Genomic DNA, 19517 nt, shown 5'->3' on the forward strand with positions numbered 1-19517 from the left:
TGTAATGAAAATATTTTAATTCTCATAAAGAATTTAATCAAAATTTTCAAAAATAATTTAATTATTATGCAAAGAAATTTATAAAAAATTAGCAAATAATTTCAATTTCTGTGAAATTTTTATTATTTTGGAAAAGAATTAAATATTTGCGTAGAATTTTATTAAAAATTTTTTAAATAATTGTAATCTTTGGTAAAATTTTTTAAAAAATAGATATTAAAAATTATTGAATTGAGGAAAATTTTTTAAAATAATTTAAATTTTGCCAAGAATTTTATTAAAATTTTTGTAAATCATTGAATTTTAGAGAGAAATTTTATTATTTACAAAGATAATTGAAATTTTGACAAGAATTTAAAAAACTTTTTGAACATAATTGAATATTTGCGAAGAATTTTATTATATTTGAAAATAATTGATTTTCTTCAATCATTTCTCCAAAATTCAATTATTTTTAGTGTTTTTAACTAAAAATTCTTCTATAATTCCATTATTTTATTATTATAATTCACCCTTTTTCAGGGTGAATTTTCAGAAACATAACATACGGAATTAGTTGTATACTTATTGCTTTTTCAGATATAGAAAGAAAAGAAATACTTCTCAAACAAAATTATTTAACATAATTAATAAAACTAAAAATTAATCATATTTTTCTTTTGCACTCTGTATTCTAAAAATTTTTGAAATTCTAAAATTATCTAAATTCTAGAAAGTTTCAGTCGAAATGCAAAATAAACAAAGGTGAATGGCATCTCTTTCAGACGGTTCAAAATATTACACTGAAAACTAATTGTATTTTGAGTAGGAAAGCTCAATAAAACGAAAGAGTATTTGTTCGAAATCGAAAAGTGAAAGATTAGTTCGTCTGAGATTGCACTACAGGTAAAACGATACATATCCCTTTTCCGTCCCTTGCACTGAATCATCAATAGTCAGTTCTCTTATGACTTACGAAGAAGGAGGAAGTATTTTATAGTGCTTCAAAAAGCTGTTCACTCACTTTACAGAAAATTACTCAAAAAAAGTCAAAATTCTCGAAGAATTAAACTTTAGTAAAAGAGAAATTACACCTAAAACACATAGTAATTAAAAATGTAAGTAAATTTTAATTTTTAATTATTTTATTTACCTTTATTATAACTGAGGTAATTGTGGCCGAACACGATATTTATATATTTATATCAATATCACAACAGGTTCATTTTACATATACCCCACTCTAATTTTGCAATAGAAGCATTCTATTTCAAACAGTACCATACTAGCAAGAACCTATCATGTGTGAAGCACTTTTTAAATACCATTCATTTGCATAAAACTAATATCGCGTATAAAATGTCATTAACCCTTTGAGGACCAGTGTTGCTTTCAGGCAACATGAACATTTTTTTATTAACTCGGGCATAAATTTCTTAATTTTCAAAACTGAATATTGAAACAATAATTTTTACATAGTCTGGAAAATTTCGTATCACAAACACTGGTCTTTAAGTAAAAAACTTGAATAACTTTCCCTGAAAAGTTTGCTTAAAAATGAAAAATCGCGACTTTTTAAGAAAAAATTTGGTCCTCAAAGGGTTAATACTTTTAAAACACAAGTTCCTCGACTGTGAACTGATAATAAACTACAAAAAAATAAATTTTCCGATATATTCTCTTTTTGAAAACCTGGTTCAAAAACTAGTAATTTCAAATTTAAAAAAAAAATTCAATTTTCCATATTAATTTTACATAATTTGAGGGATTCTCTTTAACTAGAGAAAGTGATTAAAGTTGACGAACTGATGTCGCATATTTATACAATCGTTTTATTGATAGTGGAGAATTAAACTTGACGTATACCAAAAGCAAAAGTAGTGGACAAACAACTTTTCAAAACTCGTTTCTTAAGTTGTAACTCATCTGCACTAATTTTCTTTTTCTTTCAATTGTTGACTAATGTTATTTATTATAAAATTTAAACTGAAAAAAAGTGTTTTAAATAATGGTTTACTTGATTATTAGTGAATATTTATTTGTTTGTCATGTCATTTTTTACCATTTTTCTTAAAAAAAACATTTCGATTATTCGAAAATATTTCAATTACTTTTAAATTTTTAAATTCAACTAATTTCAAAAAAAAAAATTTATTTGGAATTTTCCGAAAAAATTAATTATTTAGAAATTTTTAAATTTCACTGTTTCTATACGTTTCTACTTAAACTCATCAAAAATTCAATATTATTTCCCAGAAGTTTTAAATAGAATTTTCCTCTAAATTCTAATTAACTATTTTTAATAATTTTCAGAATATTTCAAGAATTTAATTATTTTAAAACTTTTAAAGTATTTAGTTCTTTTTTTGGAAGTTTTTATGAGGAAAATAAACATCAAGGAAAATTTAAAAAGAAGTTCACTTAAAATTCGTTCAAATTTTCCATTATTTTTTCAATTCAATATTACGAATTTCAATTATTCGAAAGTTTTTTAATTAAATTATACATATTCAAAAATTCAACTAACTTTAATGAAATTTGAAGTAAAATTTTTCAAAAACCAAATTTTATTTTATTCTTCAAAATTCAATTATTTTTCAGAATTTTTAACTAAAATCATTCAATTTTCAAAACATTTTAAAATAAATATTTAAAATTTAAATATAATTGAACTTTACTATTCATTGAAATTTTGAAAAATTTTCAAAATTCAAACCTTCTTCTTCTGAAATTTAATTATTTCTAAAAAAAAACTTTTACAGTAACTTCTTCAAAATTTAATTATTTTCTAAAATTTTTAACTAAAATTTAATTGTAAATTTTATTTTAGATAAACTTTCTTTTTTTTTTTTGAGTACCTAATTCAATTCCCAAGGAACTTTCTGAAACTCATAAAAAATAATTTTGAACAATTTTAATTAAGTTGTTCAGAATTTTTAATTAAAATTGTTCAAAATTATTTTTAATGATTTTCAGAAAGTTTTTTGGGAATTGAATTAGGTACTCAAAAAAGAAAGAAAAGTTCACCTAAAATAAAATTTTAATTTCAATTTTAAATTCAAATTTAAATTTAAATTTCGATTATTCGAAAATATTTCAATATTACTTTTAAATTTAATGATTCAACTAATTTCAAAAAAAAAATTCCAATTGGAAATTTTCGTAAAAATTAATTTTTTAGAAATTTTTAAATCTCACTGTTTTTATAAATTTCTACTTAAACTCTTCCCAAAATTCAATTATTCTCCAGTATCTTTAAATAGAATTTTTCTCTAAATCAATTATTTTTAATAATTTTCAGAATATTTCAAGAATTTAATTATTTTAATCAGGAAATTAAATTTTTTTTTATAACAATGTTTTGTTTTTAAACAAAACTGGTTTTCTTTAAAATTTGTTATGGGGAAAATAAACAAGGAAAATATAAAAAGAAGTTCACTCAAAAATTTGTCCAAATTTTAATTTAATTTTTTAATTCAATATTACGAAATTTCAATTATTCGCAAGTTTTTAAATTAAATTGTACCTATATTCAAAAATTCAACTAACTTTAATGAAATTTGAAGTAAAATTTTTCAAAAAACTAAATTCTTTAGAATTTTTAATTAAAGTTACTAAAAAATTCAATTTTTCAAAAATTTCATTTTAAAATTTCTTGAAAGTTAATTATTTCTAATAATTTTTACTATAAGTCTTTTAATATTCAATTATTTTTAATAATTTCGAGAAAAAAAATTAAGACACTTTAGAGGTAAAAATTTGTCAATGGTTATTTTTCAAACTTTGAAAATCAAAATATGTAACATTTTCTGTACCAAAAAAAATGATACTTTGTTGAAATATGTTGAAAAAAAAGTCGAAAGAGTCGCATTTTAAAATTATATTAAAATAAGTCGAAAAAGTTCATTTTTTGAGAGTAGTCGAAGAAAGTTCTGACAAAAGAATATTATCTTCGAAGAATTTTTATCATTTTCAAAAAATATTTCTAAAAAGAAAACTAGTTAAATATTTTAATGTCAATAGTAGGCTAATATATATAACGTGGGTTTAAAACAATTTGAATAATAATTCTTACGAAAGAAACGATCGTTAATTTAATCCTTGAATTTACGTAATTTTTTTCTAAATGCGCAAAAATAAAATGTTCATTATAATTTATATATTAATTATTATATATAAATTATTAGATGTATAATATTGTCTATTAATTATTAATTTGTCATTTCAAATAAATAAATAAATTATATTAATTATTTATATATTATTAGTTTTCATATTATTATTATTTACAAATTTTTTCATTATTTACAATTTTGTAATATTTTCGAAGTCAAACATAATATTTGGAGCGAATTGACAAAATCAAAAAGAAGAAAAAAAAGTAAAAAAAAAGAAACTACGAAAAGAGAAATAAGAAAGTCGAGATAAGTGCATCTTATAACTGATAAGAATTCATGGGAGGAATGAAAAAGTCAGGCACAAAATCAATTGAGATTATTCTTCAGCGTGACCTTTAGATACGTTCGTCTCGCATGATTATAACTATTTATTTTTTATCAAGCTTATTACATGACAAATAAAATGAACTATATTTGCCTGTATAAAATCAAAATGTTTCCTAAGTGAAAATGAAACAAAAAAATACAAATTTTACTATTTAAAAAAAAAATGTCTAATATTTGAGAAAGATTTATTTTTTTTCATGGGTTCCAGTAATCTAGTCACGTCATTGCCTTTTAATATCATATAATATATAAGACTTCAAAGTGTTGTTTCATTGAAAATGTAAGTCATTTAGTAGTGACCAGTCAAGCTGAAAAGTTCCAAGTGATCTGTTACAAAACGTCAGATATCACTAAATAAATCATTGTGAAATATAATTTTAAAAACATGTTTACTGTCAGAGAGTTCATGTCACCAGTGAAAATCAGCAATCAAAGTGGAATAATTTAATTAGACAATTAAATTTTCAAAAAATTCGCGAAACAGATTGAAATATTGTCGATCATTGTTCAGTGAGTGTTTGTGCATTATTTTAAAAGACTATTATTTTTTTCTTAATTTCCTTATTTCTTTATACAGAACTGCATTAACTTTGAAACATTGTAATAATTTCGTTCTTATTATTTCAAGGACTTTTTTTTTGTAATTTAATTTTTTCTAAGTTCATTCCCTTTTAACCAAATTCTTATAATGTCTTGAAAAAATCTTTCGATCTTGAAATTTTTACTCTACATTTCTCAAATATTGACTTTATGAAAAATTAAAACAATTATTAATTTAAATAACATTCCAAAACATTTAAATTAATAATTAAATTTAATTAAAATCACTTAAAATTTTTGACAAACAGTCTAATGATCCACATGTTCTGAACGTTCAAAAGAACTTAATTTTTTGTTGATATAAATATTTTCAAAAATTTGTCTATAAAAGCAAAAACGAAATTAAATATTTAAAAAGTTTATAATTTATTCTTTCTACACGTGACAAAATATTATTGCAAATTCAAATTTTGCAAAATGAACTAAAGTTCATTTTATTACACAAAATATTATAAATAAATTATTTTAAATTCAACCGAACAAAAATTATTATCTGAGATCAATATAATTTTATATTTAATTCAAATAATTAATAACCACATTATTTGATTTAAATAAAATTTGTCAGAAATACTAAAAAAATAAATACTAATACTACTGCTACTAATAAAATTTTCATTTAAATTAAAAAAACATATTTGGAAAAAATAAATAAGTTAATAGACTTTGAAACAAATATATCTGTCTTCCAGATGTGGAACATAATTTTTTAATAGTAAAAGATTAGCTATTATTAAAGTTCGTTTACTTTGTTCTAGTAGTTCGCTAGTGAACCAATATATTTGTGACATAAAGTGGGACAAAAATAACTTTTGGTTACAAATCTTAAGTATGGAAAAGAAGTATAAATTGAAAATAAAATAAAAATTGAAAAATTTCTTCTCATGTATCAAAATATACTAAAAATCTTGCGCTCATTTCAGAATATTATTATGCGCTTATATACAACCAGTTGCCAATTATTCTTGTGAATAAAGATGATTAAATTGCTTATATTATTCAAAATGAAAGTTAAAGGCAAAAAATTGCTTTGCATGTTGTACTTGAATTAAACGTCACATGTTACTTTATTCTCATAACTATCCGTATGTTCTGTCTTGTTTTCTCAAGTGTTAAAATTATTAACGTGATCAGAAAAGTGATTTTCGCTCTACAACTAAAAGTAATCGTTATCTGTACGTTTTATCAAATTGTCTAAAAACAATTGAGTGATAAATTCATAATTTTTATTAATTACTAAAATGCTAAATCATCTAACAATAGTTCATGAATCTCAACTTTTCTCCATGTAACAATTTTTTTTCAAAAGTACATTCATTCTATTAATACTTTATTTTAATTTTTACCTTCTTTTCCACATGTGAAATTATTTTAAATTTATTTGCTTCTTACATTGTTTAAATAAATATTAAAGAAATAATTAATATTAATTGTGTGAACTACTTCTGTTGCACATGTTTTTAAGAATTTTAAAATCATTTATTGCTTACAATCTATAGTAATGTAGATAATATTATACTACTTATTCATTCACTTCAATAAACAAATAACTATGAAACACATGACACAATTAAATAAAATTAAAACCGAGTTAAAATAATAATAATAATAAAAATAATAATATATATTGATGTTCATATTTTATCAGCTTATCACTTGGTTGTAGAAATCCTACAAAACAAAAATTGTAAGCCATAAAATTATTATTTTCATTTATTTTTTAATTTTGTTAATTAATTTGCGACGCGCTCCTAAGAAAGGTATCTAAGAAGCAAACGAATTGTTTTGTTTTCTGTTTTGTTGTGTTTGTGTTATATTTGTCGTGATTAAAAGTTTATTTTTAATTATGTATTTAGTTAGTTATTAACATTAAGTTAAATTTATTTATAATAATATAATGATAATTTATTTATTTATTTATAAAAAGCCTCTAAAGGAAAAAAACATACTAATTTTCCTACTAACATATTCCTTCCGTTAAAATTGCCACTGAAGGGCCAAAATCTTACTAAATTTAGTGACAAAACTACTAACTCTTAAATAAATTTTGAGATTATTTATTTAGTCAGGGAAAGTAGCCCATGTAGAAATTTCCCTACTTGTCCCTACCAAATGTTGGATTCTGATTAGAACCATCCTAGAAAATCTAGTCTAGAAAAATCTGACTATAGAACCTGTTTAGATTCTTGTGAGGAAATTCGGACTAGAAATGTCTAGCTAGATTCCGCATAAAATCTAGAGAGATAATTCAGATTAGAAATCACTGGTTAGACCCTCAAAGATGCCCGGAGTCGGACTTAGACTATTTTTTAGTGTTTTTGATTATGTTATTTTTCTAAATATGAGAATAATGTCTAAAAAGACGCAAATATTGTTAAAATGTTTGTATAACAAAATAATCCATTTTGGTGTTATTTTTGACTATGAATAACATTTTACTTCAAATCAAAACCAAGTCAACGAATTTCCCCATTTGTCCCTATCTCTAGTAGGGCTCTCGCTAGATTCTGACTAGAATCTCTAGTCTACAAAAACTAATCGGTTTCCAATCAAATTCTAGTTAAAGAATTATTATTAATTGATATTATTATTTATTATTTTAATAATTTAAATAATTTTATAATTTTATAATTTAAATTATTATTAGATTATAAAGAATTATTATTAATTGAAATTATTAGATAATTCAGACTAGAAAAACTCACTAGGACCTTATTGATTTCCAACTAGACAAACTAGTGTACAAGTAATATACATAAATTGTCTTTCTATAAATAAATATTTTTATGAATTATTGTCAAAAACATTTTAAAGTATAATTGCACTTACATATATTTTCAAATAATTATTTTTACGGATAATATTACAATATTTAGGTAATAAAAATTAATTATACTCACATAATTAATATTTATTTGTGTCTTATTCTTTTAATTTACTTATTAAATAAAAGATTTTTATTTAATAAAATTGTTTTATTGGAATTTTATGTAAGAATGTTCTACAATATTAAAAATTGGGTTTCAAATATGTTAAAAAATGAAATAATTAAATAATATGCAAAATTTTTTAAAAAGTAATGCTGGTAAGAATTATCTAACTAGAATTTGATTGGAACCCGACTAGTTTTTCTAGACTAGAGATTCTAGTTAGAATCTAGCGAGAGCCCTACTAGAGATAGGGGCAAATGGTGAATTGCTGTACGGGATGTAATTTAAGCGGAGGTGCTTCCAAGCTATCACGGCCGGGAGGTATGTGTATCCGACTGGAGTCCCCAAGGTCCAAAGTTTCGATCCCCCATGGGCACGAGATTTTTCAACTCAAGTTTCAGGTTTTTCGTGTACAACATTCATTAATAATGTTAATATGAATGAAGAATTCAATTATAAATAGGTTAAGTTGAAAAATAATAATTTTTAAAAGTCAACTAGAAAATTCTAGTCGGGGCCCTATCAACACACAGCTAGTTTTACTAACTAGTTCCCGACTAGATATATTCTAGTCTGTACCCCATCTGCCGACCGTTATGAAAGTAGTTGGGTTCTAACGATTTTCTCTAATCAGTTCCCCACTACAAATAGGGAATTCTGGCTAGGACACCCCATAAAATTCCAATCTCAATTTCTGCATGGGAGTAGTCTTCGTCAGAAAAAATAGGTAAACAATTTAATGAATAATTTCACTTAAGGTATTTGTCGCGCGACTGGTCACTGTCAAAAGTTTGTATCCGTTGACTGTACTTATGAAACGATTATGAATGCGAGTTTCCGAAAAACTTTTGCGGACGTACAGTTTGACATACAGATGTTCTCAATGTTCTCAATGTATATTCATAACCTCTCGCATGAAAAACGATCGTGGCAACGTCGCAAGTTTGGCGTATGGCCGTCTTTAAAATTTCGCGCCAAAAGTAGCAGACAAGCTGTAGTATTTAACAAGCGCTATTCCCACGTTTACGAATTCACCTGTCATTTACAGTAATTGTTAAAATAATTTTTCAAGTTTGACGTTAAATATCTTTTAAACAAGACGGTGAAAAATTTTAATTTTTTTTATAAAAGTTCATTTTGGTTCAATAAATGAAACTTTAGTTTTTCTAAAAAATCTGACGATTAGTATAAGTGCAAAAATTAAAAATCTGTGGCAGCCCCCTATTGCTTACATATAAACTGTGGTTGCTTAGTGATTATAGTTTGCGTAGTTCCCGCGAACAGCAACAGATGGCGCCGCTCGCGTCCTGCTCTATGAATACATTCAATTCAAATGGGATATTGTTCAAAATCAAATGAATTAATACTTTTAAATATATTAAAAATATAGTATTATTGTTAATATATAACATTTATTTATTTATCTTTTTTTTTAATATTTCCTTTTGTTTCATTTTACCAACCCAACATAACCTTGGAGTGCGGAATTCTAGGTAGGCAGATTTCCCAAAAGTCCCTAAGCAAAAAAAAAATATATATATATTCTTAAATACATTATTATTAATATATTATTATTTAAAATATATTATGTGAAATATATTTATTAATGTATGCAACTACATATTCTGCAATGCAGGATTAAAGAAAATTCAATTTTTAATGTTTAAAATGAAATAATTTATTATTATTATCTTTATTTAGTTAAGCTTACAAAGAAAAGACAGATTTCATTAAATTATTATTAAGCATTAATTTAATTACTTTAAAAAATAAAATCCTCAGTATTGCAATTTCTTTCAATATAATTTTAGTAAAATATCCTAAAAGAATTGAATTCTTTTATTTTAATAAAATCCTCTTCAGAAATTAAATTATTTTTAATACCATTTCAATAAAATTTCTCAAAAAAACTAAATTACTTTCATAAATTAGAAAATTTTTTTATTTTTAATAGGTACCTATTCTGTATTTGAATTAAATTATTTTTGAAAATTTTAATATAAAATTCTTCAAAAAAATTCAATTATTTTAAATACTCTCAAAAAAATTCAATTATTCTTGAAAATTTTTATCAAATATGTATCAGAATTTAATTATTTCCAGAATTACAGAATTTTTGGAAGTTTTTTTGGAAAACTTTTAACTAAAATTCAATTATTTTAAATTTTTCGAAAGAATTCAATTACTTTCGAAAATAAAATTGTTTGTAAAAATTAAATTATTTTCAATACATTTTTTAATAAATTTCTTAAAAGAATTCAATTACTTTCGAAAATAAAATTTAAACAGTTATTCGATTTTTTCAATACAATTTTAATAAAATTTTTAAAAAAATGTATTGTTTTTATATTGTTAATAACATTTTTCCAAAGAATTCAATTATTTTCAAAAATATATCATTTTTGAGTGAGTTTTTCACAAATTACTTGTAAACTTTTGACAACCAAATTGGCACGATAAATGGCTTTTGACATTCCTTCTTTCCCAGTCGGGACTGAAAACATGTGGAATTTTTCCTGTTTTCATGTAATGTTCACAAAAAGATTATACCTAAATCACAATTAAAGAATTAATTTCTTCTCTAATACTACATTGCATAATATGTAGTTGCATACATTAATAAATATATTGTAAATAATTCAGGAATAATGTACTACTCTACTATATTACGCGATTTCTATTTTTTGGACAATATTTCATGTAATAATATATTTTAAATAATAATATATTAATAATAATGTATTTAAGAATATATTAATAATAATACTATATTTTTAATATATTTAAAAGTATTAATTCATTTGATTTTAAACAATATCCCATTTGAATTAAATGTATTCATAGAGCAGGACGCGAGCCGCGCCATCTGTTGCTGTTCGCGGGAACTACGCAAACTATAATCACTAAGCATACCTGAGTCTCTAATGCTAAATCCTGGAAGTACTATAGGGGTGATCTGTGGTTTTCATATGGTTTTCCTATACCTTACATGTTAAAAATCGAAACTTTGATTTCATTTTTTGAGACTTACAGACGGTCAATTTTATTTTAATAGGCCTTATTTTGTAGATAAATATCCAAAGAATAATTATGTGAAATTTAAAAAAAATCTGACGAAAACGAATTTACGCGACAAATACCTTAAATATTTAAAAATTAATTGAATTTAAAAAAAAATTGCGTTTGCAATTCATAAATAGATGAACTTCAAAAGGTTTCAATTTGAAATTTTATAAAGTTTCATAATTTTAAATGAATTTTATTAAAAATTTTAAAGAACTTAGATTGTTGAACAATTTTAATTTTTAATAATACAAATTCTTCTTAAAATCGTAAAATGTTTTAATATATTATATTTAATTAATTATTAAAAATAATGAATTCATAAAAGCATTTTAAATAAAATCACTAAAAAAAAATTGAATTTTGGAGAACTTTTAAATTTTAGTAATTCAATTATTTTCAAAAGTAATAAAATTCTTCGCAAAAATTAAATTATGTTCAAAACTTTTTTTAAATTCTTGTAAAAATGTCAATTATCTTTAAAAATAATAAAATTCATCTCCGAAATTCAATTATTTTCAAAAATTGGAATAAAATTCTCGGCAAAAGAATTCAATTATTTTTCAAAGTTTTTATTAAAATTAAAGTCCAGTAGTAAATCAGATTATTTTCAAAAATGTTATTAAAATTCTTGTCAAGAAAAATCAATTATTTTTCAAATTTTTTATTAAACTTCTTGTTAAAAATTCAATTATTGTAATAAATAACAAAATTCTTCGTCGCTGAAATTCAATTATTTTCATAATTTTGAATAAAATTCTTTGCAAAGATTCAATTATTTTCAATACAATTTTTCAAAAATTTTTTCATAAATAATAAAACTCATTACAGAATTTTAATTATTTTTATTACAATTTTAATGAAATTCCCCAAAAAATGCGATTATTTTTAAAAATTTTATTCAAATTCGTAAAAAGAATAAATTCATTTATTTAAAAATTTGTTGATCATTTCCCTTATGCCGCTCGCCATTTAAAATAGTTGCCTATTGTAATCAAAATAAATATTTAAATATATAAATTTGGTAATTTTATTAATTACAGACTTCGCACTCGATAATTAATTTTAAAAAAGTAGAAAAAATTAGCTTTCAAACTAAATAAAATAGTAAAAAAGTAACTATCGAAAAATAAAACTTGACCAAAGAAACTCGCTTTAAACATTTCACAAAACTGACAAAAATTCTTCTTGCGAAGAATTTAAAAAAAAACTTTTTTTAAATAATTGAATTCTGTTTAGAAATTTTATGAAAATAGTAAATATTGAAAATTATTGAATTAAGAAAAGTTTTTAAAAATAATTCAATTTTACACAGAATTTTATTAAAATTTTCGTCAATAATTGAATGTATGTGTGGTATTTTATTAAATTTTTTTGAAAATAATTGAATTCCTAAAAAGCATTTTATTAGTTATAAAAAAAATTGAATTTTATTCTTGAGAACAATTTTATTAGAAATTTGTAAAATAACTGAGTTTCCAAGAAGAAATTTATTACTTTTAAAAATAATTGAATTCTTGTGATGAATATTTGTTATTTAAGAAAATAATTGAATTTGCAAACAATTTTATTAAAATGCCTCAAAATAATTAAATTTTCGAGAATAATTTTGTTATTTATCTACATAATTGAATACTTTTGAAGAATTATTTATGTAAATAATTGAATTCTGGGGAAAAATTTAATTAAAATCTAAAAGAATAATTGAATTATTTCAAAAAAATTTAATTAAAATTGTATTTAAAATAATTAATTTCATTTCGAAGAATTTTATTAAAATATTTAAAAATAATTGAATTCCTATGAAAAATTCAAATATTTTTGTAAATGATTGAATTCTTCCAAAGAATTAAAAAAAAACATTTTTTAAATAATTGTTTTTTTTCGAGAAATTGAACTTAAATTTTTAAGAATAATTACATTTTTTGAGAAATCCCTGTAAAATTGTATTAAAAATAATTGAAATTCTTCAATGCGTTTTATTATTTATGAAAATAATTGAATAGTTGCAAAGAAATTTATTAAAATTTTCAATAATAATTGAATTCCTGAGAAGAATTTTATTATTTATGAAAATAGTTGAATTATTGCGAAAAATTTTATGAAAATTTCGAAAAATAATTGAATTTCTGTGAAAAATTTTTGTTATTTTTGAAAATAATGCAATTCTTCATAAGAATCTTATAAACATTGTTTTAAATAAATAATTTTTTCGAAATATCATAAATATTATAAAAATTTTATTTGAAATATAATTGAATTCTTGTGGAAAATTTTATTTGTGAAAATAATTGAATTTTTCGATTAATTAAATTGAAATAGTATTAAAAAAATAATTGAAATTCTTCAATGAGTTTTATTATTTATGAAAATAATTGAATAGTTGCAAATAAATTTATTAAAATTTTCAAAAATAATTGAATTTACATGAATAATGTTTTTATTAGTGAAAATAATTGAATTATTGTGAAGAATTGTATTCAAATTTAATAAAATAATTGATTTTTTTGAAAATGCTTTTCTAAATTAATTGAATTTCTGTGAAAATTTTATTATTTATGAAAAGTAATTGAATTTCCGATGATTTTTATCGATTTTTCTTAAATAATAAAATTCTTTTGCGAAATTTTATGAAAATAATTAAATTTTGAATATTTTTTGAAAATAACTGAATTTCGATTATTTTTGAAAATAATTGAATCGTTTTAAAGAATTTGATTATAATTTTTGAGAATAGTTTTTTGATTTCTAGTGTTAGCGAATTTGAAGTAGTGGAAATTGTAAAAAAAAACAGAAATAGTAGCTTTTAGTAGCTGAAATCTGAAAAAAGTACCCAAATAGTAGCATAACGTAAAAAAAGTAGTAAATAGTAGGTTTTAGTAGAGGAGTGCGAAGCCTGTAAATTAAAATCTAATATAATTCAAAATGAAAAAGAATTATTATCTTTTGTTTCAGATCCACAACACTGAGTCGATAATCAAAGATGGAGAATCATTTAAAGAGATCCCGAAGTGACGCGGAGAAAAATGGATTTCAGAATGGAACGCACGAATCCACTACAGACACTGATGACACAAATTATCCGAAATTGAGCAATATACTCGTATTTTACGTGAATGGAGTCGAAGTAAGAGAAACTGCAGTTGAGCCAGAATGGACACTTCTTTATTATTTGCGCAACAAACTTGGATTGTGTGGTACAAAATTAGGATGTGCCGAAGGAGGTTGCGGAGCTTGTACCGTAATGATCTCAAAATTTAATCGTCAAACAGAAAAGCCAATACACTACGCAGCAAATGCTTGCCTGACTCCAGTTTGCGCCGTTCATGGAATGTCAGTCACAACAGTCGAAGGAATCGGAAGTACAAAGACGAGACTTCATCCCGTACAGGAGAGAATTGCAAAAGCTCATGGTTCACAATGCGGATTCTGTACACCAGGAATCGTCATGTCCATGTACGCCCTTCTGAGATCAATGCCAAAGCCACAGATAACGGACTTGGAAATTGCATTCCAGGGCAATTTGTGCAGATGCACTGGTTACAGAGCAATAATTGAAGGTTACAAAACATTCACCGAGGAGTGGGAAAAAGTCCAACGTCTCCCTCAACAGAATGGCCACGTTAAGGGAACCGTTTGCGCAATGGGAGAGAATTGCTGTAAACGAGTCTTCACATCGGAGCCAAATGAACTCTTCGATCCGAAGGCTTTTCGACCCTACGATCCAACGCAAGAACCAATTTTCCCGCCGAAATTGCAAATCTCCGCGAAATACGACGAGGAGTATTTGATTCTCAAGGGGAGGAACATCACCTGGTACCGTCCGCTCGACCTCAAAGAAATTCTATCACTAAAGAAGACTTATCCGAATGCGAAGATAATCGTGGGAAACACGGAAGTTGGCGTGGAAATGAAATTCCGAAATATTCTGTATCCCGTCTTGATTCAACCGACGAAAGTCAAGGAAATGTGTGAAATAACGGAGAGTAAAGAATATCTACAAGTGGGAGCGAGTGTAACTTTAGTTGAAATGGAGGAAAAGTTGAGAGAACAAATAAAAATTAAACCTGAATGCAAAACAAGAATTTTTGCCGGAATCGTAGAGATGTTACACTGGTTTGCTGGAAAACAGATCCGAAATGTAGCAGCGGTAGGAGGGAATATAATGACCGGAAGTCCTATATCAGATCTAAATCCTGTTTTCATGGCCGCTGGTATCAAACTAAATCTATGTAGTCTAAATAACGGTTTCCGATCAGTAACAATGGATCATACTTTCTTTACCGGCTATCGACGAAATATTGTCACTCCTGACGAACTTCTAGTTTCGATCAGCATTCCCTTCTCCCTCGAGAATCAATTCTTTGTTGCCTACAAACAAGCGAAGCGACGCGACGATGATATTGCTATCGTCAACATGGCCCTGAATGTCATCCTCGAGTCCGATGTTTCCGTAAAGAAACTCAACGTAGCTTTCGGAGGTCTCGCGCCAACTACAGTTTTAGCAACAAAAACGAGTGAGAAATTAGTTGGAAAAAAGTGGAACTTTCAAAATCTAGAAATGATTTACGACAGTCTTAATGAAGAATTTCCTTTGGCAGGCAACGCCCCTGGGGGAATGATTCTCTATCGGCGTTCTTTAACCCTAAGTCTCTTCTTCAAAGGTTTTATCAGTGTCGTAAAGTCGATAAGTAATAATTCAATGTTTGAGAGAAATCCACATTTGCAAATTCCGAAAGAATGGGACTCGATTCCAGAAGGTTTTCACTACAAGATGCCTTGCAGTTCGCAGTATTATCAAGTGGCACCAGAAGACCAAAGACCGACGGATCTGATAGGCAGACCTGTCGTTCATGTCAGTGCGATGAAACAAGCAACCGGGGAGGCTATCTATTGCGACGATGTTCCTAAAGTCAGTGGGGAATTGTACGCGGGATTTGTCATCTCAACTCAAGCTCACGCGAACATTTTGAAAGTGGATCCAACAAAGGCTCTTGAAATGGAAGGCGTAATCGCGTTCTTTGACGCCAAAGATGCGCCGAACAATAAAACAGGACCAATCTTCCACGATGAGGAAGTATTCTACTCTACAAAAGTTACGAGTCAAGGACAAGTGATCGGAATCGTGGTAGCCGTCGATCAACTGATCGCTCAACGAGCCGCAAAGAACGTTAAAGTCGACTACGAAATACTGACCCCCATAGTGAGTATCGAGGACGCGATTCTCAAGAAATCGTACTTCGCAGGTTTTCCAATCAGCATAACCAGTGGCGACGCAGATAAAGGTTTAGCAGAATCGGACTATATTCTGACCGGTGAGGCAAGAATGGGAGGTCAGGAGCATTTCTACCTGGAAACGAATGCGTGTGTAGCGATTCCGAGGGAGGAGGACGAAATTGAATTAATTTGCTCCACGCAACATCCGGCGGAAATTCAGAAAGTAGTCGCTGAACTGATGCACCTGACAATGAACAAAGTCGTCATTCGGGCAAAAAGATTAGGCGGCGGATTCGGAGGTAAGGAATCAAGGGCCGCGGTGGTAGCCCTTCCGGTTTCTCTAGCAGCTCATAAATTGCGAAAACCGGTCAGATGCATGTTGGACAGGGACGAAGATATGATGATGAGTGGTACGCGTCATCCGTTCTTACACAAATACAAAGTTGGCTTCAACAAAGACGGTAAAATCCAGGCTCTTGAAATAGTGATCTACGCCAATGCCGGTTACTCCATGGATCTATCGCGAGGTGTCATTGAACGAGCCATGTTCCACTGCGAAAATGCCTACCATATACCAAATACGAAAATTATCGGCTATGTCTGTAAAACAAATCTACCAACCAACACTGCTTTTCGCGGTTTCGGTGGACCGCAAGGTATGTTCGCCGCCGAGAATTTCATCCGTGAAATTGCCGATTTTCTCCATCGCGACCCGGTTGAAATTGCTGGAATTAATCTCTACAGGGAAGGAGACGTAACCCCTTACAAACAAGTACTCACTTACTGCACAATGGAAAGATGTTGGCAGCAGTGTCTGGAAAAATCGAATTTCCATAAACGTCTGGCGGACATTCGGCGATATAATAAAGAGCACAGATTTAAGAAGCGGGGGATTTCGATTCTTCCCACAAAGTTTGGAATCGCTTTCACTGTTTTGTTCCTCAATCAAGGCGGTTCTCTCGTGCATATTTATCAGGATGGGTCCGTTATGATTGCACACGGAGGGGTAGAAATGGGCCAAGGACTGCATACAAAAATGATTCAGGTCGCGAGTAGAACTCTCAAAGTTGATCCAAGCAGGATTCACATTCCAGACACAGCGACCGATAAAGTGCCGAATTCATCGCCAACTGCTGCGAGTGCTAGTTCCGATTTATACGGAATGGCTGTTTTGAAAGCTTGCACCGAAATTATGAATCGCATACAGCCTATCATTGACAAACGACCAGAAGCCACATGGGAAGAATGGATAAGAGAAGCTTATTTAGAGAGAATTAGTCTCTCGTCAACGGGCTTCTATAAAACACCAGACATTGGATATTGTTTTGATACAAATTCGGGTGTTGCGTTCGATTATTTCACCTATGGAGTCGCATGCTCTGAAGTCGAAATTGATTGTCTAACGGGTGATCATCAATTATTGAGAACTGACATTGTTATGGATTTGGGAGAGAGTTTAAATCCTGCTATTGACATTGGTCAAGTGGAAGGAGGATTTGTTCAGGGTTATGGATTATACACTATGGAGGAATTGATGTATTCGCCGACTGGAACACTCTTGAGTCGAGGTCCTGGAGCGTATAAAATTCCTGGATTTGCAGACATTCCACAAGAATTTAATGTTTCGTTATTGAAGGGTGCACCTAATCCAAGAGCAGTTTACTCATCAAAAGCTGTTGGTGAACCACCACTCTTCCTTGCATGTTCAGCGTTTTTTGCCATTAAGGAAGCAATAAGAGCCGCAAGGGAGGATATGAATATTAAAGGGCCATTTAATTTAGAATCACCTGCAACGTCAGCCAGAATTCGCATGGCATGTGTCGATGAATTAACTCTTAAAGTTGGAGAAGGTGACGGTAAACCAGCTTGGAATTTGGTTCCTTAAATCCTTTAGATTTAACTTTTAGAACAAAAAAATTAGGGACAAATGTTTCTATCAGTCTGTAACTGAAAAATATTCAATTTTGTAATTATAATATAGAGAAAAAGTGCGACTAAATTGGTAAATGTTATTTTTTGAACAAATCGGTTTAATTTAAATTCTCCTTAGAATCAAAAATTTTGAAAAACATGACTTTTCTGAAATTTTGTCTTTAAAAGCGTTTGTTTAAATTTCAAACTATCATAACCAATAATAGTTTATCTTTCTAAATCTGAATTAGTTTCACTAATTCTAATTAGTTAAAATTTTCACCAATTTTTAGTAGAATTGAACTTGATTAACTAGTTAAAATTTTTTTTACTAAAACTCAAGTGAAAAAATTATTAAAATAAGTAGAAATTTTTACAAATTTAATTTTTTTGCAAAGTTTTAAGTTTGAAGTGAAAAGTTTTATCTCTGTACAAGAAAGCAAAGTGTTACTCCTTCTATTATAATTCATTATTAATATTAATATAAGGAATTAAATTCATTTCTTTTAATTAAATAAAAAAGTATGGTTCAATATTATGAAGTAATCATATTTTCTTATAGTTTTTCGGCACAAATACATTTCCATAACGAAAGAATCTAACAGAAGAAAAATTATTTTTCTTATAATATTTTTCTTGTAATCAAGCGTCAATTACTGTTAATGCTTCATTTACTGCGACTTTGTAAAAAGTATTATTATCTACTATTTAAGAATATATAACTGTTTCAAAATGTTTTAAAAAATTATTTTCAACTTTAACAAATTATTTATAAATAATGCACAGACCTCAAACCGAATTTAGAAATAAAAAATAATATAAATAAGTTTTTGAGGGATAAAATGGTGATTTAATTTCCTCACCTGCGAACGCCAAGGTCGCCACAAGATGGCAAGGAATTTGATTTTGTCAACTGAACTGCCATCTAGCGGTGACCTTGGCGTTCGCAGGTGGAGCGTAACATCTCCATATTGAATCTCAAAAGTAAAAATGTTCGTCAATATTCATAATTCTATCATTTTTTATAGAATTAATTTCTTTACGCAATAAATTGATATTTAAAACTTCGGTTTATGAAATAGTACTATTAGAGACTTTTTTAAATTCAGGCCTCGGATCGACTTTAAGAAGCAAAAACAGTCACTTTAGTCGATTAAAAATACAAAAAGAGTCGAAAAAGTCGTATATTTAATTCATAAGCATAATGTCAAAAGAATTTTATTTTGTACCTATTCTCCTGATTTTCCCCTTTCACTGATTTCTAAATTCAATTTTTCAAAACTTAAATAATTTTCTTTAATAAATATTTAAA

The 19517-nt window shown here is 26.7% G+C and overlaps 2 protein-coding genes across 6 annotated transcripts in view; one reads left to right on the top strand and one right to left on the bottom strand.

Annotated features, from left to right (window-relative positions):
* LOC122503316 (cytoplasmic dynein 1 light intermediate chain 2) overlaps window positions 1-19517 on the bottom strand; it is a 48636-nt gene that overhangs the window by 24448 nt on the left and 4671 nt on the right. The window lies entirely within an intron of this gene.
* On the top strand, window positions 845-18293 carry LOC122503315 (xanthine dehydrogenase). Of its 3 annotated transcripts, none has more exons than XM_043613804.1 (2): window positions 845-1097; window positions 14033-18293. In XM_043613804.1, exon 2 carries the CDS (start codon window positions 14061-14063, stop codon window positions 18177-18179), a length of 4119 nt encoding a protein of 1372 aa, XP_043469739.1. In that variant the 5' UTR covers window positions 845-1097; window positions 14033-14060; the 3' UTR covers window positions 18180-18293. The 3 variants fall into 3 exon arrangements, with proteins under 3 accessions (XP_043469739.1, XP_043469738.1, XP_043469740.1); XM_043613803.1 differs by lacking the exon at window positions 845-1097 and adding an exon at window positions 4750-4994; XM_043613805.1 differs by lacking the exon at window positions 845-1097 and adding an exon at window positions 6239-6259.

Source organism: Leptopilina heterotoma, unplaced genomic scaffold, assembly GCF_015476425.1.
Source record: "Leptopilina heterotoma isolate Lh14 unplaced genomic scaffold, ASM1547642v1 Lhet_26, whole genome shotgun sequence".
Lineage (NCBI taxonomy): Eukaryota > Metazoa > Arthropoda > Insecta > Hymenoptera > Figitidae > Leptopilina > Leptopilina heterotoma.

Excerpts from the sequence above, each read along its gene's own strand:
- LOC122503315 (XM_043613804.1), top strand. The coding sequence starts at position 14,061 with ATGGAGAATCATTTAAAGAGATCCCGAAGTGACGCGGAGAAAAATGGA.